A 27358-nucleotide genomic window follows, 5' to 3' on the forward strand; every position below is an offset into this window, starting at 1 on the left:
TGTTTGTTTATCCCCTCCAGCACATGACACCCAGACTGTGTGCCTCTCCCTGCTCTCCCTCTCCTTCCTGTCCCCTTGAATGAATGGGATTTTGTTTGTAGTGTTTTACACACTGAAAATGGAATTTAAAAATTCAACAATAACTGAACACATTTCATTTGAATGACTGCCTACTGAAGAAACAGTCCTCATGAAACCTCCGTTTTAACAGTGTAGTAACTTTATTTCTTACTTACACATGCAAAATATTATGTAAGTGGTGGATCCCTTAGACTCATTCCAATATTAAAGCCACAGTTACAAAACCATTAATTGACTAAAAAATAATCAAACCCCTTCATTAATTAATAGCAACATCTGTAATGTAAGTGCAGAAGCAAATAAAAATACAGTTCTTTAATTACCAAAACATCAAAGAAAACAAAGCTCTCCTTTAAAGAATTTTCTTTTTGCTTTTTTATTTGAAGCGGCCCATCATCTTCCTCTGCCGGTTCCGTCTACTGAGGAGACGAGAACCTGCCGAAGAAGAGGATGGACTTGGTCTTGTTGTGCCTGATGAAGAAGAGGAAGGGGTGGTCCGCTGTGAAGTGTTCCTCCCTCAACATACAGAATGATACAATCCCAGCCGTGGCTGCAGCCGCCTCCGTACCCTCCTCGTTCACCTCCACGAAGGCTTTGTGGGCCACCGTAGACAGGAAGAGTCCTCCTTCACCGGTCATGCCGGACAGGTCTGCCTTCGCCGAGGAGAACACGTCTGTCATGCCCAGTTTAGCCAGAGGGTCATTCAGCTGGTAGTCTTCCTCCAGCTTGAACTTTGGCAGATGAACGATGACATCTGAGCTGACGTCCATGCTTTCCCTGTTGGTCCATTCATCCAGCCTCTCCTGTGTGAGCTGTTTCTCCAGCTGCAACAGTACAAATACATTCTATTGCATCTCTCAAACTCATGTTTATGTTCAGATTATGTTAAAATGTCATCACTTTGTAATTTTCTAATGATTCATTTCTAATCAGTTCATCCTTGAGTGCAAGTGACAGTTTGCGCCAAATGCAATTAAATTCCCTCTGGGCGTTGCTGATATATCTCATTCATGAAAGTGGGACAGACAAACCAAAAATATAATGCCTCCGGCCCTGGCTGCTGCCAGATTAATAAAATAGAATTTAAGAATTATAAAAAAAGGTGTTATTCTGCATGTTATTACTTATATATATATATATATATATATATATATATATATATATATATATATGTTGGATTTTTTTAAAGAGAGAAAATAGTTCATAATCTCTGCAATAGAGCTCTATTATATTCCATGCAACCTACAACTTGTTTTTTGTTAAAGCTGCATTACTTTTTTTTGCCAACTTGGGGCTTAAAGATATGGAAGAGGATTACGTCCATATGAGAAAAAAAAAAAATCATATGTGGCCGGATCCTCTTCTGTATGAAGAAGCACGATAAGGTTTGGTTTATTTCTAGGTCATGTACCTTCAGTAGGGGGTCAGAGCCTTTTGCGGACTCGTCAGGCAACAGGATGAACATGCTGAGCTCCTCCTCCATGTACGGCAGCTCCAGGATCTGCAGACCGTGTTCTGGGATGTAGTTGTAAGGCAGCTTCTTCATCTGGTACATCATCTGGACTGGCTTGGTCTCATTCTGACACAGACAATCAAGGCAGGCAGATCAAGTTAAAAGAAAGTCTCTCTTTAGTTTATTAATATTGTTCTGATTAGCTCCAGCACAAGTCAAACTATGTTTTCTGTGTTTAAATGTGAGCTCAGTTTTCACCTGGCTGACTTTAAAGGGCATCTCTTTGGTGTTTGCCTTATCAAAGCGATTCATCCAGTTTCCCTTGAAGTAGATGGCATTGACCAGAGCCAGTCGTGTCATTGTGCTGACTGTCCCTGGCTTCAGAAGGTCTTTAATCTTATCTGAAATGAAACAGACAATGCAACCACTGAACGCTGACTCACAGAACGCAGTATAGAATGATTTACTGCTGCACAAGCTGTAGCAGTGAATTTTATGGATCCATTAAGATGTAAATTCTCACTCTCTGTCTGCTGCTCGACCCAGCTGTTGATCTCCTCTCGGCACATCTCTGGAGCCCCGATGAAATCCACAGCCCTCAGGTCTGCCTGGTAGAACTTCTGTGTGTCTGCGAGGAATTGCTGCACGGAGCAGACGACATCTTGTCAACTCAGTCTGATGAAGCTATTGATTCAAAGTATCAGCGTCGTCTGTGATAAGCAAACACTCACCGAGAGGAAGTTGGAGGTTGTCTCTCCATAAAGACGGTTGGCTGTTTTCAGGATGTAGGATGCAGATGGTGAGTTGATGTCAGCGGTAAGTGTCTGGAAGTCTGCGTGGACGCCTTCACCTGAGCCGAATGACAGGGCCTGTGTGGAAGTTTGGAGTGACACACAACATTAAAAAAAATTATAATAAAAAAGTGTTGCAAATAGTGGAAATGACTGATACTCTAAGTTTGACCTTTTTATAGTTATTGGACAAATAACAGTGGTGTCATATTTCATAATAGCCTTGTACTGTCAATTGTCTGTCAACCCGTCTTATGACATATTCAGGCTACTTGCCATGCAAATTATTGTTAAACCTCAGTCCTGCGTGCTCCTTTCTCTCATTATTGTACTGTATGTTGGTTCCTATACTTTATAGGAGGTTAATATTTGACTGATTTACATTTACATATCTGTTTTATACAGTATGCGTTATGTGCCTTTCATTGATTTACTGCCAAAAGTATACAGACAGGCAAGTCCACATACTTTGGTTTGGGGCTGTTTTTCATGGTTTGACCTCTGCTTTTCTGTTCCAGCGAGGTGAAATCGTAACGCTGCAGAATACAGTGATAGTTCCAACAATAGTGTGCTTCCAATTTGTGGCAGCAGTTTGGGGAAAGCTTTCCTGTTTTAACATGACTACAAAACGAAAGTGTGGAAGAACCTGACTGGCCTGCACAGAGACCTGGAGCCATATTACAGAAACCTCCTGACTTGCAGATCCTATCTTGACCTAATTTAGGAAGAAAGCCATCAGAGATGAATAGTTCCTGTCCTAACCTAAGACAGGAAAAGTATCTTACACAACCTTCCTAACTTCCCAAAATCTTAAATAAAGTCTTATAACTTTGGGATAACTGTTAATCTGCCCTAACTTTCACTTTTCCACCACCTTGCTAATTTAACCTCATCCATATGGCTGCTCTTTTATTGTTTTTACACAACTAACAAAATGTCAAGAGGCAGAACTTATTCATTGAGAGGCTCATGACAGACCCGAACAATGTTTTGCAATTTGAATACAAATTGCTTGTTTAGGAGATAAAAGCTTTTTTTTTTTTTTTACAGATGTTACCAACACTTCTGACTCAAATATCTTGAAGCTAAGTATCCATTATTGCAGTAGTTCTTTTTTTTTTTTTTTTTTACCTTCAATGAGAAATCTAATGGGTTACAAAAATATCTCAGTGAGATGAGATGTGAAAAGTATCATCTGTTGCTAGGTAACGGACATAAAAGTTGTTGGATTGGGTATAAAGTTGTAGGATTTCCTCACCTGAGATAAGTTAGGATGAACAAAAAATAAGATAGTATTCCTCAAGTTAGTTAAGGATATGTTTCTGTAATACCAAATTGAGAAAAATCTTATCTTGTACTCTTCCAATCTTAACTTATTACGGTCCCAGATCTCAAGCCCATCTTTGGGATGAACTGGAACGCCAAACGGAAGCCAGACCTCATCACCACAACGTCAGTGTTGAACGATCACAGGAAGGTGTAATGTATACACTGTATATAGTATATGTATAAATCTGTATGTTGATGTGTTTTATGTATTCATTCATGAATTGTTATCATACTGTGGCACTGCAGATGAAAATTTGCCACATGAATAAATTTGGCACATTTACAACACAGAAGTCATTAATCAAAGTAAAAAACAACCCTAAGGCTTACGAACAGGTTTCATGAACTGAAACTGCAGCTGAGTGTGGAGCTGCCTGAGTGTTCTGCCCTACAGAGAACAGTAGACATGTTGTCTCAGAGCTGGGTGTTTATTGAGGTCAAAGTACAGTTGTCAGACGACTTCACCTGCCTCATGACACACCTTTCAGTCTGTGCCTGGATACACACCTGGACCAGAAACCTTGAACTTGTTTTATGGAAACAGGCCCAGGAGACTGAATCTAGTAATGTGTAATACTTATTTTTTTTTACAACTGGGCAAGAACTTACACTGAGATGACATGGTGTCATGACAGAGGTGCATGTGATAGAGAGACAGTGTGATTTACCTGTGCCATCTGAGCAGCAGTGTCTCCTCTAGCCCCCAGGTAAACCATGGCCAGGGCTGAGCTGATGCTCAGCGGAGAGACGAAGATGTTCCCGGCCGTGTTTGCTTGGCTCAGAGTACGGAACAGGTCCAAGGCAAACACTGTGTTTGAGCTGCTGATGGCGGCCATGGCTGAAGACGTACTTTAATCTAAACAGAAATGCACATAGTTTGTATTTCACAGTTGACAGTGTTTATAGGAACGAAAATGTAAGCTGGACACATTTTCCACCCTAGTGCGCAAAGCGAACAACACCCAGTATGTCCTATCTCAATACACACTTAAACCTCGTCATAGGTTGAAATGTGAAGGGAATTTAAGGTGGAACTGAATGTAAATCTTCAAGGACAAAAACAAGTCCAACTCGAGGCATACGCTCCTTTGAAGGGAGGTTTAAACCACAGCTTAAATAAAATCTTCATATCCTGGGAGTGCCCCAGTGGTCCAGATCTGACATTCATTAACCCCTGTTTGACTGGGTGTCATCCCCATGATTCCTGTCTATCTGTTCACTATCAAGAAGGCAAAATGCAAAAAAAAGTAGCCTAATGTTTGAAAAGCTCCTTATTGCATAATTCTGCCATAAAGAAAAACATGAAGATAACTTTTGTCTGGTGACAGTCTGATTTCACTGTTCACCACCTGGTTCAAGGAGAAACCAGGGAATCCCTTACATTTGTGATGATACAGGTTTAACCCGCTGTTCAACGCGTGTTCAAAGCAAAACCAGCCCAAAGCGTTTTGACTGCGGCTCTGCATTCACGGTGCTCGGCCCTGACACCAGGAAGTCGCCCGGCACGCCTTCAGCCTCCAGTAACGCGCTTGGTGGTGTGAAGTGATTTCAGGTCATATGGGAATAGGCTCCATGACGCAGTGTGTGTGTGTGTGTGTGTGTGTGTGTGTGTGTGTGTGTGTGTGTGTGTGTTACAGGCATATTGTTATTTACCTGCTCAGGTCCGCGGCGACTGAAGCGTGCGCTCTCCTCACACACGTTGAATGTGTGAGCGAAAAGAAAACGGAAGTGTCGGACAGGCAGGAACACGAAAGTGAAAATCCCTTCGCAGACCCAACAGCGGAGAAACTCAGGGGCTGTGGTCGTGTTTGAAGGTAGAAGTTCTCTGTTTTATACCACACAGGCTGCAGCCGGTGGGTGGGACGCATGACTGCGCGATAAGGCGACGCGCCAGCCCATTATACTGAGAACAAAATGCAGCCTCTCCCCCCCGTGAAAAGGTTTACACAACCTTCAACACGGTCCACTTTTAGGACTTGGTGCTGCTGTTGCATGATTTAGACTTTTGCCAAAGTCTGGTCCATATTCTCCCCACAGACCCCCAACCCACCTCATTGACTCGTGTGCAACCACAGACCAAACTCTGAAGAAATGTCACAGTATTTAAAAATCACAAAATGTCACATCTAATGTACGTGTTGAACTGTTTGATAATCATCTTATCTCCCTGAATTATAGTGTAAATGTCTGATAAAGGATTTCTCTACAATGCATAATAAATGATAATAATAATAATAACACTAACACAAATAGCAACGACAGTAACAATAATAATAATAATTTATACATATGTAGCAGTTTTCTTTAAAGTTACAAAGTGTTTTACATAAAAAGTAAAATCAGATAAAAGAAAAGGCCAAAGAACCTGAGCATAATAAAAAGGCAAGAACAGCATAAATAAAAACATTTCATATATCAATGTTATGCCAGAAAATGTGATGCACTGCATGCCCATCACCCTGAAGTCGTGATTATTCAAGGACTTAAGTGCTGTTCATTGCACACCTGGCGGCAAATCAAATCATGCAAAATAAAAATGCAAATTCAGAACTGAATAAATGCAACGTCTCAATGTGAGGAAGGCCTGTGAAGTTATACACTGGTGTAGTGCTGTAAGTACCGGAGGGCACCTATGAGGCCTGAGTTTCTACTGTTCCTGCGGTGGCAGGTTTACATACATTAGTCAACGATAACTGACCACATCATCAAATATGAGACTGACTCTATGTGTACTTCAAAAAACAAGAGGGAGAAGAAGGTGCCCGGCCATCTGGGAGCACACAAACAGAAGCAGGGACACCACGGTGCATGTAAGAGAAAATGGTTTCACCATTAAGAAAAATGTGGATGAACTTCAACCGGATTACGTGAACTGAGAATATCCTACTTCCTCACTTGCTCCAGCAGCACCACATCTACACAGTAATAGTATATGCAGCACTGACAGTGTGCAGGAGTTATTCTGTCAAAAGTTCATGTTCCTGCTCAGATCTCATAGCTTCAAGTTTTAAAGCTCTGTTACAGACACCAGATAAAGATATTAGTGTATTTCATAGTTTATGACGGAATCAGAACGGGAGAAGATGAGGTTTACTTTGTGGTCCTCAGATTTCATAAGCGACGACTCAATGGAAATGACTTAACTAAGGTCTTACACAGTGAATGAACTTTAGCAAATAGGATCATACTGTAGGCTTGTAAGGTAAAGAGTGAGAGGAGGTTATTCTTTTGAAACACCTCATGTGTAGAGAGGTGTGTCCATATGATTTACTGAGCTGAGATTATGTCTTGTCTCCACCCGTCACAGACCGTTGAAGTCCAACCTGGCAACCATTCGAAACATGATAAAAAATTCTGATTCACAGCAACCTTTGGACTCCAAGTCCTCTCTGTTACACAACCACCATCATATAGCCTATCCCACTATAGAAACCCTCCTTCCCCTCTCCTGTCTCTCTTACACCCAACATGAATCATGTGACAATGAGTTTCAGTAACAATTCCAAGGCAACACTTTTTTCAGTACCACTTTTTTGGGGAATGTACATACTTTTCATTTTTAAATATTAATCATCAAATTATGTTGCCTACATAAATACATCTAAATTTTTTAAATCAAATAATATGGGAATAAATTTAAGGATATCACCAAACATCCAGTGTCTATTTTGAACACTTAACACCCAGTTGATAATCAGTACCTCACACATACACACTGAGGTTTGATTAGGCTATAACATACTACTTGAATTGTTTTTTTCTATGCACTTTTAAGTGCAAAGGGAATAGTACACACGGGCTTAATTTATAAATGAAAAGAGGAACTGCAAGAAACTTTCGTTTTTAATTTGTTGTTCAAATAACACTGGAGTTTTAGAAAAATATGCACAGATGAGCAAAAAAAAAAAACCCACTTCAAAGCAATTGTTGACGTCAGCATGAAAAAACCCTGTCACTGCACCATGAAGCTTCTGCTAGAGGGAGCCAGAGCGTCTTCTCTTGTTGTGACTCGAGTTTGAGTCTGTCTTTATTAATGTCGCCACAATAAACTACCACAAAATGCATCAAACAGATCAGAAATAGTTCTTCTCATAAGCTTGCCCTACTGATCACTGCAATATCTCTATGTATGCAATGTGTGTCCATGTGAATTGTGAATTTGGGGGTTGAGTGAAAAGATAGTCAGTATAATTACTGCCCTCACTGATGTCTTTTTTAACTTTAAACTTTAGTTTCTACTCAGAAAGGGACATTAATTAATTGCAGGTTGCAGTGAAGTGAACACAGATATCGTCATTCACTATTTTGGATATAAAGTCAGATTAAGTAAATTATTATTTGTATGTCGTTCTTTTTACATTTTTATCTCAGGATGTGCATGTTTTTTAAAATTTTTGAAATGCTTTTGTCTTTATATTCTATTGCAAATAACCGCACCTGACTGTGGAAGGTATTTTATTTTTCAATGAAGTAAACAACCTTACTATGATCTTGCCACTTGTTCTCCTTTATTAGCATGAAGCTGAGAATGGCTGTGGCAAAGAAATGTCCACTGCAGTCGTCCCCTTAACTCATGAACATGGAAACAGGGTTAGGGTCGACCCAGCTGAAGGCAATGTCTGTCCTCACATGAGAGGAAAAAAAAAAGTGCAGCTAATGCAGTGGTAGCATGAAGGTTACTTAACCCTGTAATGCCTGACCCCAGAAATAATGGACAGAAAATTCAGATTTCTTGAATCTGGAACCTTTATTTGGCCCTTTCACAAAATTTGAAAAAAAAAAAAAAATACAAAAAATTATTTGCATATAGGTTTTTCCAAATTTTATACACGATTTTACTACATACTAAAATGCAAAAAAAAAATGTAATTATAACTTGCTTCAACAGATTAAGTGTTCATGTTAGAATATTACTAAAAATTTCAAAGAAAATGTCACTGGAAAATCGTAAAAATCTCAGTTTTCTTGACCTTGATCCAGTGAGTTGGGAACTATCTGAAGGTGGCCAACTTGGATTGTCCCATGTACTGTGTTTGAGTTGTTGTAGTGATAAAGGTATCCACCAGGGGCTGGAAGACAAGTACCAGATTGGATACAAGAGGGTTTTGAGTGTTTTTACCATAAGGTGATGCAATAGGTCTCAGAAATGCTTGTATCAAATTTGATGCATTTGGCATTATAGGGTCAAGCTACACTTACCTGTTCTTCAGATAGCAAGTTGTTTTTGTTCCTCAACTGTGGGATCAGGATTTCTTATGGGGCCCCTTGATATGTACACATGGCCATTGTTGATTTTTCTGTTACTAATATATAATTATGTGTTTGATGAGATAGGTCTGAAAAAATTCAACATCAGTTGCATAATATTCAACAGGAACAATCCTGGTTAATTTTAGTATCAAGTGATCAACAGTATGAAGCTTGTTTGAAAGCATAATTTAGATTGATAATCGTTTCAGTGGCATCTGAAGCAGATTACTGAATTATGAAAATCATAACAGAGGCAGATCCTCCCTAAAAGTCCATGACAGCTCGACAGCCAATGGCAACGTCAGACGCAATACAAGCAGGTACGGCAGCCAATGAGAATCGAGTGGGGGCGGGGCAGCTTTGGTTTGCTGTGGTGGTTGACTTCCTGCGTTGCAGCGTGAAATCAATAAACTGCAGCAGAGAAAACAGAAGCAGGAAGAGAGGAGCAGCAGACAGTAAAGAAGGTAATCCACTAAAAAAAAAAACCCTCCTTCGTTTTGTGTGAAGACCATGAAGGGTCGTAAGTCATAAAAATAAAACGACGATTAATGATGTTAGTGTGAGTTGTGTGAGCTGCTGCTGCTGCTGCTGCTCACAAGACCGGGGCATGTGATATCGATTAGAGAAAGTCACCCTGTTTGAGCTCCTGGTGATCTGCTGGAAACACAGAGGAAACTGAGCTCAACCTCTGACCTTGCTCTCCTGGCTCCCGAGCATCTTATTCTGACACTTAGGTCGGTTTTAAAGAGTCAGAGCAGGATTCAGGTAAAGATAAAATCAAGCTATGTTAAATTTTGACTGAATAATGTGATGTCAACAATGTAATGACAGGTTAGGATGCTTTCAGAAGAGACTGAGCTGTGCACAAGAAGGTTTTCAGTGATGGTTGAGTTAATAGAGCTGTGAAGAGTTTTCATTTGACCTACTTTCTGTCAATGAAATACAAACTGTGGTTTAGCAATAAGAGGGGCATTGTTTTTAGAGATGATTTTTTTTTAAAGCTTTAAACACCACAATCTAAATTCCATTTACCTCTATTGTACTGGGAATGTGAAATTCATGCAAATATCTATAAATTAGGAATTTATTACATGTAAATAGTGGTTTGCAGATGACATCACATGTTAAATGGATATTTTCAAAAGAGATGTCTTACATTTCAAATGTGAAATATCCTGAAATCGCACATGCTTAAATCTGAATTTTTCACAAGATAAACAGAAGGTATTGTATATTTTTTACACATCAAATTAAAAAAGCAAGTGCATCTGCACAGTTACATACCACAGGTGAGAAAATCCTGTATTGTAGTTTGTCTATTGTCCAAAATCCTAGGTCATTTCTAGCCTCAAATCAGAATGTGATATCTCTAATGATGAAATGTCCAGCTCTAGTACGAGTCTAATTTTGAGATGGACTAAATTAAAGTGCCTTTAAATTTTTTTTTTTCTAGCATTGATGGATGAAGCCTCCAGGAAGCCCACATTAAACAGAGGAGAAGCTGATGGATTTGTCTGTATCATAGCACCATCAGAAGAAGAGAAAGCCGCATTCAGAGGCTAATAAACATTTCCGCCCTCAACTGAATTGAATGAGCTCTGAGAAACAGATCGAACATGGTGCACGTGTACAACTGCCATCCATTCGCCTCACAACAGATCGTGCAGGTCAGTGGAGCCTTATAAATACTGGTTCAAATCATACCTATATACTATAGTTTTGCAGTAGCATTATCTACTGTCCCTCTCTGTGGCTCAGGTGGAGCAGGAGCCTGGACTGGTCTGTTGTGGAGGTGGAGCTCTGTTCGTGGTGGCTACTGGAGGATGCAAGGTGACCTTAAACTGTGCAGATTTTTTATGCAGATATCTATGTTCTTTATGTATTTGTCTGAAAATAATGTGTTTCCAGATGTCTGCATTCACATTATTCCGGTAATGACTTGTTTGTGACATCTTTTGAACCTGCAGTAATAACTCCAACTAATCGTGGGTTACAAATATACTGTTATTGTTGTCTCACTAGATTCTGTACCTTGTGAAATGCATACAGACTAAACAGAAACCAGTGGCCTATGAGGAAGTGACTGGTGCAAGTGTTTGAAGGCTAATATCTACGCTTTGAGACTAAAATCAGTGACAGTGTGTTTATATGAAGTACATTCAAATTTTGTTTTTTTCAAAACAGTGTATTTCCACTTTAATTCCATTCTTGTCAAAGTGAAAAAAGCCTCTGAGGTAGAAACACTGGGGTAGAAATCATGACGCAGTACCTCAGACCAACAAATGCATATCTAGTATTTAATAATCAGAGAAGAGGTGGCAGGCCCTAATATATCAGTGTAATTGTCTGCACACTGTGGGAATATTCATCTGAAATCTAAAGAGGTGAGCATTTGGAAATGAAAAGCTTCTGCAGGACATTGACTGTGTTGAACTGAACCAAGGTGGAAGCGTACAGTCTGGAGCAGGAGGGCTGCCCTCTCATCTGCCGCTTTGCCACCATGGGCACTGTGAGGAGCATCCAGCACAGCAAGATAGGTATAAAACTGCTCCGCTCTACCTTTGACAGCTTATTTGTTTTCTATCTTTTCTATGTAAATGAGGCAGCTAACAGCTGTAGTGATTCCAGGGTGAGCTGAAGATTTTAACATCCTGGCTTTTCCTTTGCAGGAGACTACCTGGTGACCATTGAGGAGAAGAACAGCGCCACCTACCTGCGAGCCTACACCAACTGGCGATACCAGGTAAACGCTCACCACCTGAGCCTTCTCACAAATACTTACAGTGCTACGAAAAAAAGGCACACCCCTATTGAGCTTTGTTTTTTAATGATTTTAGATAAAGATAGTTGATCTTGATTTAAGCCATATTATAACTAGGGATTAGAACAAAACATATAGCAGCCCTTTATTTAATGAAACAGTAAACTAATAAACAATTTCTCCCTGAGGAAAATACCTGGAGACACAGACAGTCTGTTGTGGCATTGACATTAAACCTGCTTTGGGCTGGTCTTGGTGCAGACAAATGAGCTCTTAAAAAGATGTTTAAGGCTTACAAGTCCAGTCTGAGATGAATTTCAAGCCCTTTTAAAAGCAGTTTGATTTATTTCTTCCAGCATCTTAAAGATAATTTACGTCCAATCAAGGCCAGACTGTCCGTTGATGGGTGTACGGGCAGCACCTACCCATGTTAATGTCAAACTACTACTGAAAACAGCACAGATATGAATTACATTGAGATCATGGAGCAAAAACTTCTCCTCATCAAGAGAATATAACTGTATGTGAAGCTTTTATAGTTCATTTTTCATATGTCTATCAATATAAAGTTCCCTCCTGTCATCTTTATTCCATGTGTTTTCATGTATTTATTTCCTGCTCTCCTTTCAGGCCGAAGAGAAAGCCCGCGTTGGGGTGCGTTTGTTGGGCCACCTGCTGCGTGGGGCATCTGTGCGGGGCGGAGTGCAGATGGAGATCATTGAGATCCCTCTGTCAGAGCGCCCTGTTGCCGTGGCGTGTTGCTCAGTAACAGGAGACCTACTGGTCGGCTGTGAGAACACTCTGGTTCTGTTCACTTTGAGGAGACAGAACCAGCAGAACCTGGTAAGAATCACAATGCTAATGTAGGAGTTTACCTCCTTTGTGGGTGTTATTGAAAATGATCTTCACTTAAAGACGCAATGAAACAGTGTATTTACTTCTTTGACTTCTAGTGCAGGTTGAGGTCACAATTACAGATTCAGAGTTTCTGATCAGGTGACCTTTTCCAGGACATTAAAGTGTCAATATTATTGCATCTTTCAGGCCTCAAAAACTGTTAAAATATCACTGGTTTTATTTTTTCATCATTTAAGCATGTTTTTGTCATTGTATGTTACCTATTCTAATCAACATAAGTAGACTCTTGACTCTGGTACAATAAATGTATTCGTGGCATCATTGTTTTTTCTCAGAATCAGAGTCAACAGAACCTGCAGAGCCCCTCACCGAACGCTCAGCAGACCTCCAGTCAGAGTCAAGGTAACTCAAGAAGAGTAACAGTCAAGTCTTTTTCTGGGTGGCTGTGGCTCAGGACGTTCAGCGGCTAATCAGAAGGTTGGTGGTGTCTTGCATGTGGCTTATCCAGTCCACATGCAAGACACTGAACCCCAACTTGCCTCTGATGGCTGGTCCATCCTGCATGAGTGTGTATAGATGTGAAGTTTGTATGTGTGAGTGAATGGGTGAATGTGGCAAGTAATGTAAAACACTTTGAGTGGTCTCTGAGACTAGAAAAGTACATTTACTTTAAAACTTGAGCGCAGTCTTTGCTACCTGGAGTAGAGCTTTTCTAGAGGAAATGGAAAAATAAAACTAAAAAATAAAATAAAATAAAAATAAAAGATGGAAACATTTCTGACTCCTGTCCAGTTTCCTCCTCTGACTGATCTGACCTCTCCTTGTTTTCTACTCGTAGGTCAAACTTCAAGTTCAACCCAGAATTTTTCCGCCCTGGATTTTGAACGCTCAGTCATCGTGCATGTTCCAAAAATTACACCTAAACAGGTACTTTCAATTTATTCTTCAGTTTTCTTTTTTTTAATCTTTATTATTTTTTTGTGGTATATTTTTTTAGATTACTTGCCTGCTACACAGACATAGCAGTAAATAACATGTACACAAGCTGTTTAGGTGTTTGATTTCTGTTGCTGAGTAAATGTTTAATCCCACGATTCACACACCTAACCATAATTATAATCCATAATAACTGAGGTTTACATTTGAATACATATAATATTGCTCTTATACCCACACTGTGTTTCCAGGTTACATTTTTTTTTTGCTCTAATTTCTCTGATCAACTGAAGTATCTTACTGATTTGCAAAACTCTTCTAAGTTGGTAGTCTGACGTCTGCCTGGAACAAAACATGGACATCCTAAATCATTTTTAAATGAACAGTTTGTTTCAGTCTGTCTTACTTTAACACCTCCCCTGAAGGTGGCGCTGTGTGGGGGATATGTGGCAGTGCAGGCCGAGCTGGAGGTGCTAGTGCTGAAACTGGAGACACCTTCTGACCCCAAAACCCTGGACGACTCATTAGATACAAGTAAAAGTGGTAATAACACAACTTCATCAGTGTTTGCTCCCCCCTTTAATGCTTGATGTCATTTCTTCAGTTATAGGTTTCCGTTTTGAGGCTTGGATTTGAGCTGCAGTTCTTGAGAAGGGATTCCTATAGGTTTCAGAAGCACCGTTTGTTTTATTTCTTTTAATATGATGTAAAAAAAAAACCACCATACAACAAAAATACATTTTAGCTGTATTTGCTTGCCAAGATGTAAGTTGAGGTCAGTCAGCCAAGGATTAGACAATGTAATTTTGGCTTGGTGGACAAATTCAGAGAATCCTTTGTGATTTCTGTGTGTGTGTGTGTGTGTGTGTGTGTGTGTTTGTATTTGTTTGTACAGCAGATCATCTAGAAGACCAGACTGACTTTATGCTCATCCCAAAGCACCAGGAGTTGCTCGGTGATCGAGCCAGAGACTGCGACATCCCTGTCAGCATTGAAAAGACCGGGCTGGAGGACAAAGGACAGTACACGCTGTCGTATGTTCTTTTCAGGTGTGTGTGTGTGTTTGACCTTTAAATCCTTTGCCAGTTGAGGCACAGTATATTTAACCTGATTCATTTCCCTCCTGCAGGCGTTTCACACCGGAGTTCTTCCAGGGCTGCAGTGTGGAGGAGACACAACTCCACTCCCTGCAGCTCTACCCACTTTTCATCAGTGAGTACATGTGAGGCACAGGCTGATGGAAATTTATCAGTGCTGAGAAGGGGGGGGGGCAAACAAAACACAAGACAAGAAAACAAAGAAGAATGACTAATTTGACTAATTAATCAAATCAAATAGAAGTAAAATATTTACAAGTATGATTTAAAATAAACCAAAGGAAGGATTTTAAAAGCAGTAATAGATAATTTCATCGTAAGATAAGTTTCAGCATCTTTAAACAAGTCAGAAAACTAAGCTCTTAGTTCAAGTTGATTTGTATTGAAATCAGGTAAAATTTTATAGAAGATTTACAGTTTGAAGACTCTGTAAGAGACACAGTTACTTGTTAAGATGGACTTTTCTCTCTGCTGTGTTCCTGCAGCTCCACACATTCACTCCTGGTAGCTATGCCAGTAAATGTTAGTAGATGTATGTGTTTTGTGTGAGCGTGCACGTCTTGTGTCTCTCTCCAGGTAACCAGTCAGCGTCTATGGACGAACCAGCGTGTGTGTTCTGCTTCTTCTCCCTCCCCACCGCCGGCTACCTGTACAGTCTGAAAGGTGGAGTGGAGCTGCTCTCAGCCTATCAGTATCCAGAGAAGGTCCTGGAGGCGGTGCTAACAGACCACCTGTTGCACGTCATAACAAAGTATGGCTTCAGGTTTTTGATATGGAAGTTAGTTCATCTTTACTGAATGTTGCAACCCAAAACACAGGGGGGGCAAAGGGAAGGGCAACGAGTGAAGCCAAATCAAAAACCAAATCAAAAATTTTAGCAATTAAAATAAAAAGTATAAATAAATAAATGACACCTTACCCGTCTATACTTACCTTATCTACAAAAAAAGGAACGCATTACTTTTTTCAATGAAACACTAACTAATTAAACATTTACATGAGTTGTTACCATTTGATCTGATCTGTCTGTCAGTCTTTAATGATCCTTGTTCTTTATCGCCACAGTGTGAAGATTTATGTGTGGAAATTGAGTAAGTGTATTGTGATTTCTGTGCCTGCCTGGTAGGAATGCGTTGCAGTGTTTCACAGTGCGCATTGCAGCAGTAGCAGCCAGGATTGAAGACCCCTACATCGATACCACCATGAAGGTATGAGCCTAATCCTTCACAAGTATTTCCTCACCCTAGAAACCTGCTCTGTAGCCTCTTTTAGCTGATTTCTTTTCTTTTTTTTTTCAAATCACATTTACTGTGTGGTTCAGTCTCTTTGCTCCCATCAGTTTGATTCCCAGCAGGAAAGTAGCTGCATGGATGCTCAGTGTCAAAGTAGATAATTGTTTGCTGACACTGAAGGTGATCATATGTCCTGTGGATTTGTCAGTTTGTTATGAAGATGCTCTTCACTCCAGTGGCCAGAAAATCAGTCGTATAATGTGTGTTCCTAAAATAATCATGTTGTGTATGTGTGTGCATTCTCTCCGTGTTTGCAGGCCTGTCCGCCCAGCAGCCTCGAGGTGTGTGCGCTCAGGATGCAGCTGTTTATCGGCCTGCGCTCGGTGTGCGTCTACGGCCGCCACGTTGTCCTGCTCTCCACCGCCGACACAGAGACACCAGCGGAGACCGAACGCAGCACACAGCGCAGGGGCCTGTAAGTCTCACACACACACACACACACACACACACACACATATAAACTATATACAACCTACACACTATACATGTGACTGAGATATCTGTCAGAAACCTTTCAGCTCCATCAGCTTCATCTTCAGATACCTCCCTGTGGACACCAGAAGAATTTCAAGAGGGATTTATCAGCACTGGTGATGTGTGTGTGCACAGGCCATTTATAAACCTCTTTACTGTGTGTGTGTGTGTGTGTATTTTAGTGAGTTGAAAGAACACACCATGCTGACTGGTATTTTCCTGGCGGTGGGAATCGATCCCGCAACCACGCCGGCTCTGGAGAGCTTTCTATCACGCCCCTTCCTGTAAGACAATCCCAAACCCCGCCCCCCCTCAGTGTCTGTTGTTGCCACTTGGAGGTCAAGCTGCAAATGCCAGGAAACCCTCACAATGCTCACAAAAGACGATGATTATTAACCAAATCCTTAGATCAGGTTCCACCTTTGACGTCACAGAACAAAAAGCTTTTTCTCTCAGAATACAGTGAAGCAGCTGTTTTTCTTTTTTTTTTGCATTTTCCAGTGAAACCAGTATTGAAGGCGGCAACAGTGGGAATTGGTCTGAACTGGAAAATCTGTCTTTCCCTTATAAGAAATTCCTTCTGGAGAAAAAGTCCAAAGTTTTTCTTTCTACCTTTTTGCCTAACCCTTGTTTTTCAGGACTTGGAGTACTCTGTTTTGTTGGTTTTTTTTTAAAGAGGAAGTAGAGGGCACTAGGTATCTGCCATGGGAGCTGCATGACTACTAGAATATATATTAAATTCCACCAAAAAGAAATTCAAGTTTTTCACACTTTAATTCTGGAGGTTAATCGTGGATTTGCATTTATTCTGTGCATATGAACTGCAGTGTGCAGTAACTGCATCATATAAGGACTGATAAACCAAATAAACTTTACAGCCTACTGAGAAAAGTCTTTACTTTTTCATTCAATTTGACAGCTGCAATAAATGCTAATTTCTGCATGAAATCAAAAAGCAAATGCGGACACACCCATAGCAGTTAAGACTTAACCTCCTCAGAAGCTAATAAACCATATGGCAACATACTGGAGCCCTAAAGCAGCCAGTGATCTTTTTTTCTGTTTGAGTTTATCGTTGATCGAAATTTCTGTGCTATTTTGCAGCTTGGTCTAAAAGTGACAACACTTCCTGTTTTAGTCCCTAAACTTAGCCCTAAACCATAACCAACCTAACTGCCCTCAGTGTGTGTGACGTTTTGCTCACGAACTAATCACTGAAATCAAAAAAGAGCTGTTTTGAATTTCACCAAGTTAACTTAATAATCCAGCTTTACATGACAGGTTCCTGGTTTCTTGTGAACCATATATACACACACATATGTATTTTGAATTTTTAATATTCTTATTAAAAATGAAAATGAATATAAATGGCATATGATTGCATCTTGGGATTTAAATAGTAGCACCTTCTCTAAGTATGACTACTGTCAATAGGGACACAGCAGCAGCACCTATTTTAGCGCAGGGTGTTGCTGTCTTCCGTGAACCCCTCACCTCAATTATGGACTTACGGACCGACGCTGCCAAACATGAGCACATGTCTCTGACAGGTGATGTATGAACAAAAAGTTCAGCTCTGGTGTCAAGCTTCCCCCTTTGCAGGGTCTATGACTTGACGTGTGTGTGTGTGTGTGTGTGTGGTATATTGCAAAATATGCTGTTTATATTAAAAAAAAGCAAAAACAAAAGCACAGGTTTGAGGCCACATGTTGCATGTGAATAGCTGTCATGACGCAAACACACAGATACACACAGATACACACTACACAGGCCAGTTATTGTCCAGCGGCCATCACATTATCTATGTTAACCTGTTCACTAACAGCTCACTAACTGTTTGTTTGGTCATGTAAAATGTAGCACGACATGTAGTGTTATACAGATGATGATGATGATGATGATGATCACAGTATCACAGCCTCCTCTCTGGTGTAGTTCTTTCACATGTAGAATATACTGACACTTAACAAGGATCATTCCTCAGCTCAGTTCATGGACAATCTGTTATGTATAAACTGATTTAAAAACCTTTTTACAACAGCAGCAAAAATGGAAAATTTAAGGTAAGAGAGGAGAAGCAGGGAGGCCATTATTTTCCTGTATCTTTGAAGTAACTTTAAATAGAAGATATTTAGGCTGAACCAAAGTTTCTAGACTCCAGACTGGGACAATATCAGTGCTGCATTGCTCCTAATACATTTTTTACTCGTTGTCCTTTTTGTGTTGACGTCAGTGATGCCACATTCACTTTGAAGTCTGCACCTTTTTCAGACTGGCTAAACATCACTGTGAGATGAGACACTCTCTCAGTTTGAATGTATTTCCTGTTACCTCTCTGTGTTAACCGACCTCAGGACCAGGAAGTGGACAATCTCCTCTCCCAAGGAAACCAGTTCAGCAGGACATGGATGGAACCTGTATGTGGTCGACACCGTCCCCCCCCTCACCCTCTACGAAGAGATGGTAACACAGACATGATCACTGTATTTACTGCTGTACAAAAAAAAATCAACTTAGTCTGTTTTTGTGTTTGTGCACTTCTGTACTTCTTATATTTCTTTGCACAGTTAATATTGATCATCATGAAATAAAACCAGAGCAAACACTACATTGAACATCAGTCTGTAGGCGTTTATGATTCTGTACAATCATCTGTGTGTCTGTACGTGTGACAGGTCGAATACAGTCGCCAATACGCTGAGAACAACCCACAGGCCCAAAGCCTTCGACACCTCCTCAGTGAAGCTCACCTCCTCCTCCGCGCCTCTTTGCTCCAAACATCAGAGCAGCAACAGAAGAGTGAGGGCGACCCCACAATGCCTCTGCAGAGAGAGGCAGACACACAGCCCGAGAGACAGACAGCTGCACAGACAGACAGACGGGAGCTGGAGGAGGCACTCAGGCAGAACTGTGCACAGCTGGGAGACTGTTTCAGCAGGTGCTTCATTTGAGTTTTGTTTCAATTGAATGAAATTGTCTTTTTTGGAAAGTGTTCTGAGTTATAATTGAGCAGAAAAACCAGGAGTGAAGTCTTCACTGATTTACTCTTTTCTGAAAAACACAGAAATCTTAAATCTTTTCACTTTTAATATGAATTTAGGTTCCGTAAAACCCCTGAAATTGATGCCTCAATTTTAACTATGCACCGTTAAGTGACACATCACCCAGATGTACCTTAAATCAGCCTGGTTCTCCTCCTTTCTCATAAATGTAAGAGCAGACTCATGAGCATATTGAAAACAAATTTAGTCTACAACAGGTTAATTTCGGTTTCAGTTACTTTGTCCTTTAAAGTTCCTCATTCCTTGGAACTTTTACATTTTGGTACAGTTTTAAGATTTGCTTTCACTTCTCATTTATTATTGTGCCTTTTGTATCAACTTTTATACTAAATTAAAACTGCAAACTAGTAATTGTTTCAGCACTAACTCTTTTCACATCCTTTCTATAAGGGCTAGCCAGAAGGACTGCCACCTGGCTTTACCATACTACAGGATGTCAGGTCTGTCAGTCCCAGAGGTCATAGTCAGGAACCGCCCACTTCCTGACAGCCCTTACTCCTATGGCCCCGGCTTCCTGTTTTACCTGAAACATCACCTGTTAGAGGAAACGGAGCAGATCCTCGGTCAGGTAGATGATAGATAAATACAGGTGTTACGCTGCACTTGTGTCATTCTGAGGTCTTTCACTGTCGTCTTTCAGAAGACAGTTGAATATTCTGTAGACTGTAGACGCTAACAACTTTAAAATGTTCTCATCTTAACTTGGAATAAAAAGTCAAGTAATTGATAAATGGTTAAAGTGTACGATTCAATGTAAACTGCATCATTTCATCATTCTCAATAAATGTAGAAATGATTATGAATTATATAACTATTTCTTTATGTGTTGTTTTCTTTTTGTAACAGCTGTGAAATGTAATAATTACTGAAATAAATGAAACCCCAACGTCATTCCCTCTCCACAGGAGTCAGCCGATGAGGTCATAGACATTTTCAGCCAATCAGATCCCTCAGAGCTCATCAGCGTGTGTGCGAGCCCATCCATGATAAACATCAGTCCTGCCCGAACGCTGCAAATTTTACAACGTCTGGAGGACACATCTGGCGTGTCGGTTCCACTGACGATCACCATGGCAACCATGATGCTGCGTTTGGACGACCTGCCACAGTTCACACAGCTGCTGGACAGACATGCTGAGGTTAGTGGAGACCAGGGGACGTGGAGTGTGTTTGTTAAAAGCTACTACCGAGTGAAGAAGAAACAAAAATTTGCACAAAGGTCTCTTTCAGTTATCAGCAATCCCATAATATATAGTGGTTATTAGAGCCTATTAACATTCAGTGAATTCTAGCTACAAGTACAGTGCATTATTCTACCTGTCAGAAGGTACTGACAACTACTTTTTTATTGCATAAGGTTTCTTAGAGACATTTAATGAGCAGATATGAATAAATTATATAGAAGTCAAAGGTTTTTTTTTTAAATGCAAATAGATGGAAGGTGCGTGACAGCTGTATATTTATTCATGTTTTTTTGTGTAAAAATGTTACTGATGTTTGCATTAAATAATTACTGAATATAATATTTAAATCAGTGGGATGATTTAAGTGCTTGGATATAACACAGTCCCGTCTAGAAAATGTCTCATCATTGGCCAGACCTTCTTTGAAACCACAAAGTGATTTAAAAGATTCTGATATATGGTGAACAGGATTATTGAGATACAGAGCAAGTGAAGAACGAGTCTGTCCTCCTGTTATCCTGTTAAAAAAGGGGTGCGTTTGTGCGTGTGTGTGCGTGCGTGTGTGTGTGTTCAGATGCTGCTGGTGTACAGTTTCATCCAGGAGCCGAGGCTGCTGCTTCACGGATGTGGAGGCCAGCACACACACATCCGTCCCACAGCGTTGAGTCACCAGCTGACAAAGTCCCACGCAGGGCTGCTGGTTGCTGGCATGGTGGCTCTTCATGAGAACAACAAAATTCAGCTGGAACAGGCTGATCACATATTCAAGGTGTGTGTCTGTCATTCGTAAAATCAGCCCACTGATGTGTCACATTGAACCTGTCGTGACTTGGAAAGTGAAGCGGCAAAATAATAGATTGCAAGATCTTTTTTGGTCCATTTTAATGAATTGTACATGAAAATATCCCATGAACGTGTGTGTGTGTGTGTGTGTGTGTGTCTGTCTGTCTAGGAGCTGGGCTGTGAGAACTGCTTGCAGGTTGATTTCTGGGAGGCGACGCTCATGGCCTCTTCACAGGAAGCTGTCATCCAGGAGCTTCTGTTCAGACTGGCCTCTGTTTACATCGATCGACTGACCTGCACAACCTCAGACACACACTCCAGCTTCACACACACATCCCCAAGACGCAGGTCTCTGAAGAGCGCTGACGATCTGGTACAATCTGTGTTTTCTTTGTCTGGCAGAAATCTGTGCTTTGTTAACAACTGACATATCTCCCCACATTTATAAGTATGTGATCTCGTTTGAAAACCAAAACAAACTCAATTCAAATTGAAGGTATTTACATTGGCTACTTTCTCTAGCTGACTTTTTGCTGATATAAAAAAAAAACTCGTTGATATTTAACCTCAAATAATTGATTAGGCAAAATTCTCCGCATTCTTTTTGCATGGCATAAGATTCAGAAATCAGCTCATGTAGATATATCGCTCTCATCCGCTGCATCTTTGTGTGTGTTTCAGATCAACTCGTGCCCCCATTACGGCGCTCTGTACCCGTGGCTCACTGTTCTCAGTCCAGCTCACACGATCAGCTTCCAACACCAGGAGTCGTTACACAAACTGCAGGTAATTTGTCTATGAACAAAGTAGGTGCTTGTTCTTGCTACTAATTAGGCTGCATCGTGAGTATCTATAATCAAGGGACATTCATAGAGAGGGGGACATGGAGACCATCTACCTTCAAGGTGTTGTAGTGAAATAAGAGTAAAAAAGGAAATGTATGACTGAACCTTAATACAACACAACAATACAATCTGTATGAAAATGTAGAACTAAATAACTAAAACTGCATATATGTACAAAATAAACATCACTTCATGTAAGTATGAAAAATATATGGCTGTTTAATTGTGCTGACTGGCAATGAGAGCTGTTGGCATGACAACCAAACAGGCTGTTTTTCTAAGTCAGCCAAGTTTTGCTCAACAATGACCACTGTGACCAGAAGACACTGTGACAACATAATGGTAGCTGCTAAAGCGCAGGGTAACAACAGGCAGGTTTGTAGCTGCTGTTGAGGACAAAGACGTCATGTCCTCAGCTTTTTTACCAGCTGCAGCAGCAGGACTGGTGATATTTTGAGTTTATATGAGTTTATATGTCTGACTGTGTACAGATTTTTGCAGCATGAAAGCTGAGAGATACAATCTGTGTTACAACACAGAGTTCATAGACAAAGTAGTCATGTAATAATGCAGTAATAACTGCTGAGTACTCATTGGCTGGTGTGAGCTGATCTCTCGATGGTCTCTCATTTTCAGGGATTTAGGGACTCGTTTTAAAAATTTTAGTATTAAGTTACACAAAGTTCATTTTAAGTAGTAGATAACTCTACTTTTTTAGACTTATTATCTTTAAATTTCACAATTATCAGGCCAAGAAATCTGAAGATACACATGAATGAATCAATACAACAACAGGTTTTTGCACCAGATTTTACTCCTGACAGAAAAGAGAAAACTCTTTGAAAACAACTTTAAGCTGAAGGTAGGGGAAGTCATGGCAGCTTCTACAAAGAGAGTAATAGAGAAGTTAAAAAAAATTAAACAAAAAAAAAAAAACAAATCAATAAAACATTTTACAGAATCCTTCCGCTTCCTTCAAAGTGAGGTGGAAGAGTGGAGGAATTGGATGGATGTGTTTTTAATTGCTTATAAAGTCAACTTTTTAAATTGTAAGAGAAAGATTGTGTTATTTTAGATTTTAAAAATTAAATCATCTCCCTTTCATCTTCGTTTAATCCTAATCATCTCCTGTATCTCTGTGTCTCTGCAGTCTCTTCTGTGTGGTCCTTCCCTGTCTGTGGGTTCTGTGCTGCCTCTGCTGGAGCGACTGTCAGAGGAAACGTTATGGGGCTTCAGCCTGCACCTCCTCTGCGCCACCAGAAGGGGGCAGTACGACAGCAGCATTGAGAAATTGCTGGACAGATGTCCTCAGGCCATCATAGCCTACGCCAATCACCAGCTACAAGACAAAAACATGGTCTGTACTGAGCAGTGGCCTGATCTGCGAAGAGCACTCTCTTTTGAAACTGGCCTCACTCTGTGTCGTGACTGTATTGTGGTTTATTTTCAAATGTGTACCCAGCTTCTGTCAGAGTATCATCCTGTCTGACTGCCATGTCTGACCCTTACAGGTATTATGGTGGCAGAAGCTGCTCCCCGAGCTTTGTAATCGGACGAGAGCTGCCGCAGACAACAGCATCCTACTGGCCGCTCTCAAAGGTAGAAGCTTTTCTCACAGTACAGTCAGTCAAATGTACCTGACACTTTCTTATTGATCTAAGGCCACATGTTCTCTTGCTGTAGTTTGGTGAAAGGCTCTTTCATATTTACCTGAGTCGCTTTTGACTTGACGTTGGCCAACAATTTGACAATTTGGCCCCTTTTAACATTTACTAACATTTATTAACTGCCAAAAAATGAAATCAGGGCTGTAGTTACTCTTGATGACACTGATGCTCTGTCCAGGAGGTGTTTAAATATTACACATAAAGGAATTTTATTGTTTAATTCTAATATCTTTAAATATTAAATCTGTAGATTTAATTTGGCCACTTTTTAAGGTTTTGTATTGTATGAGGTGAGATGTCCATGTGTTGTTTGATTATAAAGCAGGTCTAGGTTCAGTATCAAAGCCTCAGTCCACAGAGAAATGCGCACAGCCTGTATTCAGAAACTGAGCCTTAAAATGAGTCATCAGGACTTCTGTAACACGATGTCACAACGAAGCAGTCACCGCTCTCGGCCACGCCCGAGTTCCAGCCCACTTTGACCCACCATCCAACATTGCAGGATTCGGTTTACCTGAAATCTGCTATATTTTTATTTAATCACGCAGAAAACAGACAGCCTGTTGTTGCTAGAGCTCCAGAGAGAAGCCTGAGAGGAGATGTAAAACTACATTGTGATTGCTTTTGGTACTTAAAACCACTAATGTATCTTTTTATGGATATCAACACTTAATATAAAATAAAATAAAATAAAAAAATTTGGGACCTTTAAGCCAAAAAAAATAAATAAATGGAAAAAGGTTCACTATCTTCCCTCCTGAATTTTAACCCTGGAATACAGGGAAGGTTTGAAGCAATATGTAGACTTAAACTGAGAGTCTGGGAGGCAATTACTTAGGACTCGTACCATTCAGCTGCAGTGTTCCTTGGTTCAACTCCAGCTGGAGACTGCATGTCGTCCTCCTCTCTTTCCCTGCATTTCCTGTCTGTATCTCTTCTAACTCAATCAAATCAGGACAAAAAGCTTAAAGAATATCTTTAAAAAAAAAAATCTTAAAGAATCTGTTAATTACAGGGAGAAATGCAGAATATAAAGCAGCAGAGCGCAAATGAGCAAAACTATTTATAACCACATTTTGCACGCATAGATAAAAACATGATCAATAATATAAATCATTATAAATTGTTGAAAGAAATAGTTTGAAACTTAATGAATTTGTAATATCAAATAGTCATAAGTAGGTAAATAAGCAAAACTAGAGGCTAAAAACTAGACACAGTAGTTACAATTCTTTGACTAACTTTGATGTGGCTGTACTGAGCGTCTCATTTGACTATTCAACCGTCTGCTTTGTATTACGTCTCATGAGAGAATGAAAGTAAAAACACTGTGAGAGTCAGTAGAAGCAGTAAAAGAGATCAACTCTGTTTTGATGTTTTGGTGTTGGGTTTAATGCGGCTGGTTTCCGTGCTAACAGAGACGCTGGTGGTGGTCGCCATGGAGACGAGCCCGACGGAGTTCCTGGAGCTTATACCTGACGATGGCACGGCTGCATACTTCTTGCCTCACCTGTTGACATGTAGCCAGAAACACCTGCTGGCCTGAGACACACACACACACACACACACACACACACACACACCCCCGTATACACACGGACTAATGTGTCAGTGCTTCCTGGATGACATGCTTGTTGACTGTTGAGTTTCAGTGGCCCCTTGACAGTCCTTGACGAGGATGATTCAACTTGGCAACACTCAAAACATAATCCGGGCTCTATCATTTCTATGCGTTGACAATCACAATGTATTCATGAGAAGTCCGTTTAAAAAATATATATATATATTTAAAGAAAAAATTGAAACTTTGTCTGTTTCCATTTCATTTCAACAATATTTGAACCCAGAGTCTGTTGCTGTTGTTGGTCTTATAAGATTTGCAATATTTTTTCATTTGGATTTTCATGCTAAACCAATGCGCACAGTTTAATTACCATTTAGCCAATAAAACCACAGCATTACAGTTACACTTGGTTACATTTTCATGCAAAAAACGTAAATAAATAAATCATATCATGACGTTTTATCAGTGAAACAATATGACAGTATATAAATGACATGGTTAGAAAGAAATCAAGGTAACTACACTGATATCAGAGTCGTCACTGATGACAAAAACACAACCACCAAAGCTTTTGACAAAACAGGTCAGCGGGCTACAGATAAATGACTACAGGACACTACACAGAATACAGGAAACCACCTGGTTACCTAATATAAGGAAGGATGGGGTCATTGTGGGTGACAGGCATCAGGAGAATGTGGTGTAACGCAGACATACATCAACCACAGCTGTCAGTGAAAATGTCCTTCGTTATTCCCACAGGCTTCTCGCACATTACAGCGGACACACTAATTGTTGATCAGTCTATTTTTTTTCTTTTATTTGAAAATTTTGTGTGCATTGCCCCCGATGGCATTGAACATTTTAAAACAGGTTTATCTCCTGCTGTCTACAGAGAAACATTTCTAAATATGATTCATAGGTGTTGGTTCTGCTTTACTTTTTCAGTGTCAGCTAATACTACTTAGAGTTTATAGTCCTGTTGTCCCAAGACCAGGAAGTGAGTTTTGATCACTTTTGTCCTCCACTTAGTCTTTAAAGCATTATTTGCAGAGGTCTGCGGTGAAAAATAAAATCCCTTAGAGCTTTGTGTTTTGATTGCAAGACAATGAACCCTGAAATGTTTTATATTGTGTAATAAACTGTTTTAAAGAGGAAGACTTGTGATTAGATCAACACTAAATGTCTCGCCAGGATATCAGTCAGCCTTTCTTTCTGTTTCATTGCCATTGTCACAGCTGAGTGAAAAGCTTTTCTCTCTGAGACGTGTGTTTTTTCTAGAAGGCACAAAAATGTTCTCATTTGTCACGTATTTTGGATTTCATCCAAACAGCACTCATGTTTTGTAGCTATTAAACTCTCATTCCTTCTTCCTTTAACTTTCCTACTCACAAGACAGGTGAGAAAACTGTCATTCATGCTTTTATAACATCTCATCAAGATCATGCAACTCATGTAAGCATCAAGTTGCAGATAATACAAACAATCACGTGCAGGACAAAGGTATCTCGCATTGTTGCTTCAGTTTACTGATATATATTGATTACAGATTTTTCTTTTTAGTGTGTGCGTTTTAGGTCACCACAGTTTCACCAGAGACACTGAATGAATGAATGAATGAGTGAAGGTTTTATTTCGAACATGTGAAACATTAAAAAAACACTGTGCAGTTAATAGATCACTGTCATCAAACTAAGTAATTTATCAGTTATATATAAGTGTATCTGTTGCTATTTAAATGCAAAGGTCAAGAAACAAAGACACTTAAGTAGATCACTTTAAAAATGGTAATAATAATCATCAGGATCATAATAACTTTATTGTTATTTACTTGTCAAAAGCAAGTTAGAAAGTGCTTTTTAAAAGATATAAAAATCAACTGATTCAAATACAAATAGTTTAAATTAAAATTTCAATGAACAAGTGCAATA

At 40.0% G+C, this 27358-nt stretch overlaps 2 protein-coding genes across 5 annotated transcripts; one reads left to right on the top strand and one right to left on the bottom strand.

The window, feature by feature from the left end:
* Positions 1–198: 198 nt before the first annotated feature.
* On the bottom strand, positions 199–5527 carry LOC139626139 (leukocyte elastase inhibitor-like). Of its 2 annotated transcripts, none has more exons than XM_071486373.1 (7): positions 5308–5527; positions 4323–4510; positions 2266–2403; positions 2058–2175; positions 1793–1935; positions 1493–1660; positions 199–905 (listed from the first exon to the last, which is right to left on the bottom strand). In XM_071486373.1, exons 2-7 carry the CDS (start codon positions 4488–4490, stop codon positions 498–500), a joined length of 1143 nt encoding a protein of 380 aa, XP_071342474.1. In that variant the 5' UTR covers positions 4491–4510; positions 5308–5527; the 3' UTR covers positions 199–497. The 2 variants fall into 2 exon arrangements, with proteins under 2 accessions (XP_071342474.1, XP_071342475.1); XM_071486374.1 differs by lacking the exon at positions 5308–5527 and adding an exon at positions 5036–5142.
* A 3731-nt stretch (positions 5528–9258) lies between these two features.
* On the top strand, positions 9259–26585 carry hps3 (HPS3 biogenesis of lysosomal organelles complex 2 subunit 1). Of its 3 annotated transcripts, none has more exons than XM_071486377.1 (24): positions 9259–9368; positions 10358–10571; positions 10663–10734; positions 11348–11441; positions 11574–11647; positions 12296–12508; positions 12859–12925; positions 13362–13450; positions 13885–14002; positions 14355–14508; positions 14589–14671; positions 15133–15307; positions 15683–15764; positions 16106–16263; positions 18677–18785; positions 18998–19260; positions 19775–19952; positions 20290–20523; positions 21143–21337; positions 21521–21724; positions 22033–22137; positions 23347–23553; positions 23708–23795; positions 25282–26585. In XM_071486377.1, the coding sequence occupies exons 2-24, from the start codon at positions 10521–10523 to the stop codon at positions 25407–25409; spliced, it is 3141 nt and encodes a 1046-aa protein (XP_071342478.1). In that variant the 5' UTR covers positions 9259–9368; positions 10358–10520; the 3' UTR covers positions 25410–26585. The 3 variants fall into 3 exon arrangements, with proteins under 3 accessions (XP_071342478.1, XP_071342476.1, XP_071342477.1); XM_071486375.1 differs by lacking the exon at positions 9259–9368 and adding an exon at positions 16505–16606 and having other exon boundaries at positions 10384–10571; positions 25282–25552; XM_071486376.1 differs by lacking the exon at positions 9259–9368 and adding an exon at positions 16505–16606 and having other exon boundaries at positions 10384–10571; positions 14358–14508; positions 25282–25552.
* Positions 26586–27358: the final 773 nt, after the last annotated feature.

This window comes from Trachinotus anak, unplaced genomic scaffold (assembly GCF_046630095.1).
Source record: "Trachinotus anak isolate AG129_WGS33_773 ecotype Australia unplaced genomic scaffold, CSIRO_AGI_Tana_v1 ptg000010l, whole genome shotgun sequence".
Lineage (NCBI taxonomy): Eukaryota > Metazoa > Chordata > Actinopteri > Carangiformes > Carangidae > Trachinotus > Trachinotus anak.

Coding starts and splice junctions, on each gene's coding strand:
- LOC139626139 (XM_071486373.1), bottom strand. CDS start 4,490: ATGGCCGCCATCAGCAGCTCAAACACAGTGTTTGCCTTGGACCTGTTC. Junction 1,936..2,057: donor GGTCGAGCAGCAGACAGAGA/GTGAGAATTTAC, acceptor GTTTCATTTCAG/ATAAGATTAAAGACCTTCTG. Junction 906..1,492: donor GCTCTGACCCCCTACTGAAG/GTACATGACCTA, acceptor GTACTGTTGCAG/CTGGAGAAACAGCTCACACA.
- hps3 (XM_071486375.1), top strand. CDS start 10,521: ATGGTGCACGTGTACAACTGCCATCCATTCGCCTCACAACAGATCGTG. Junction 19,261..19,774: donor CTGGGAGACTGTTTCAGCAG/GTGCTTCATTTG, acceptor CCTTTCTATAAG/GGCTAGCCAGAAGGACTGCC. Junction 22,138..23,346: donor AGTCGTTACACAAACTGCAG/GTAATTTGTCTA, acceptor GTGTCTCTGCAG/TCTCTTCTGTGTGGTCCTTC.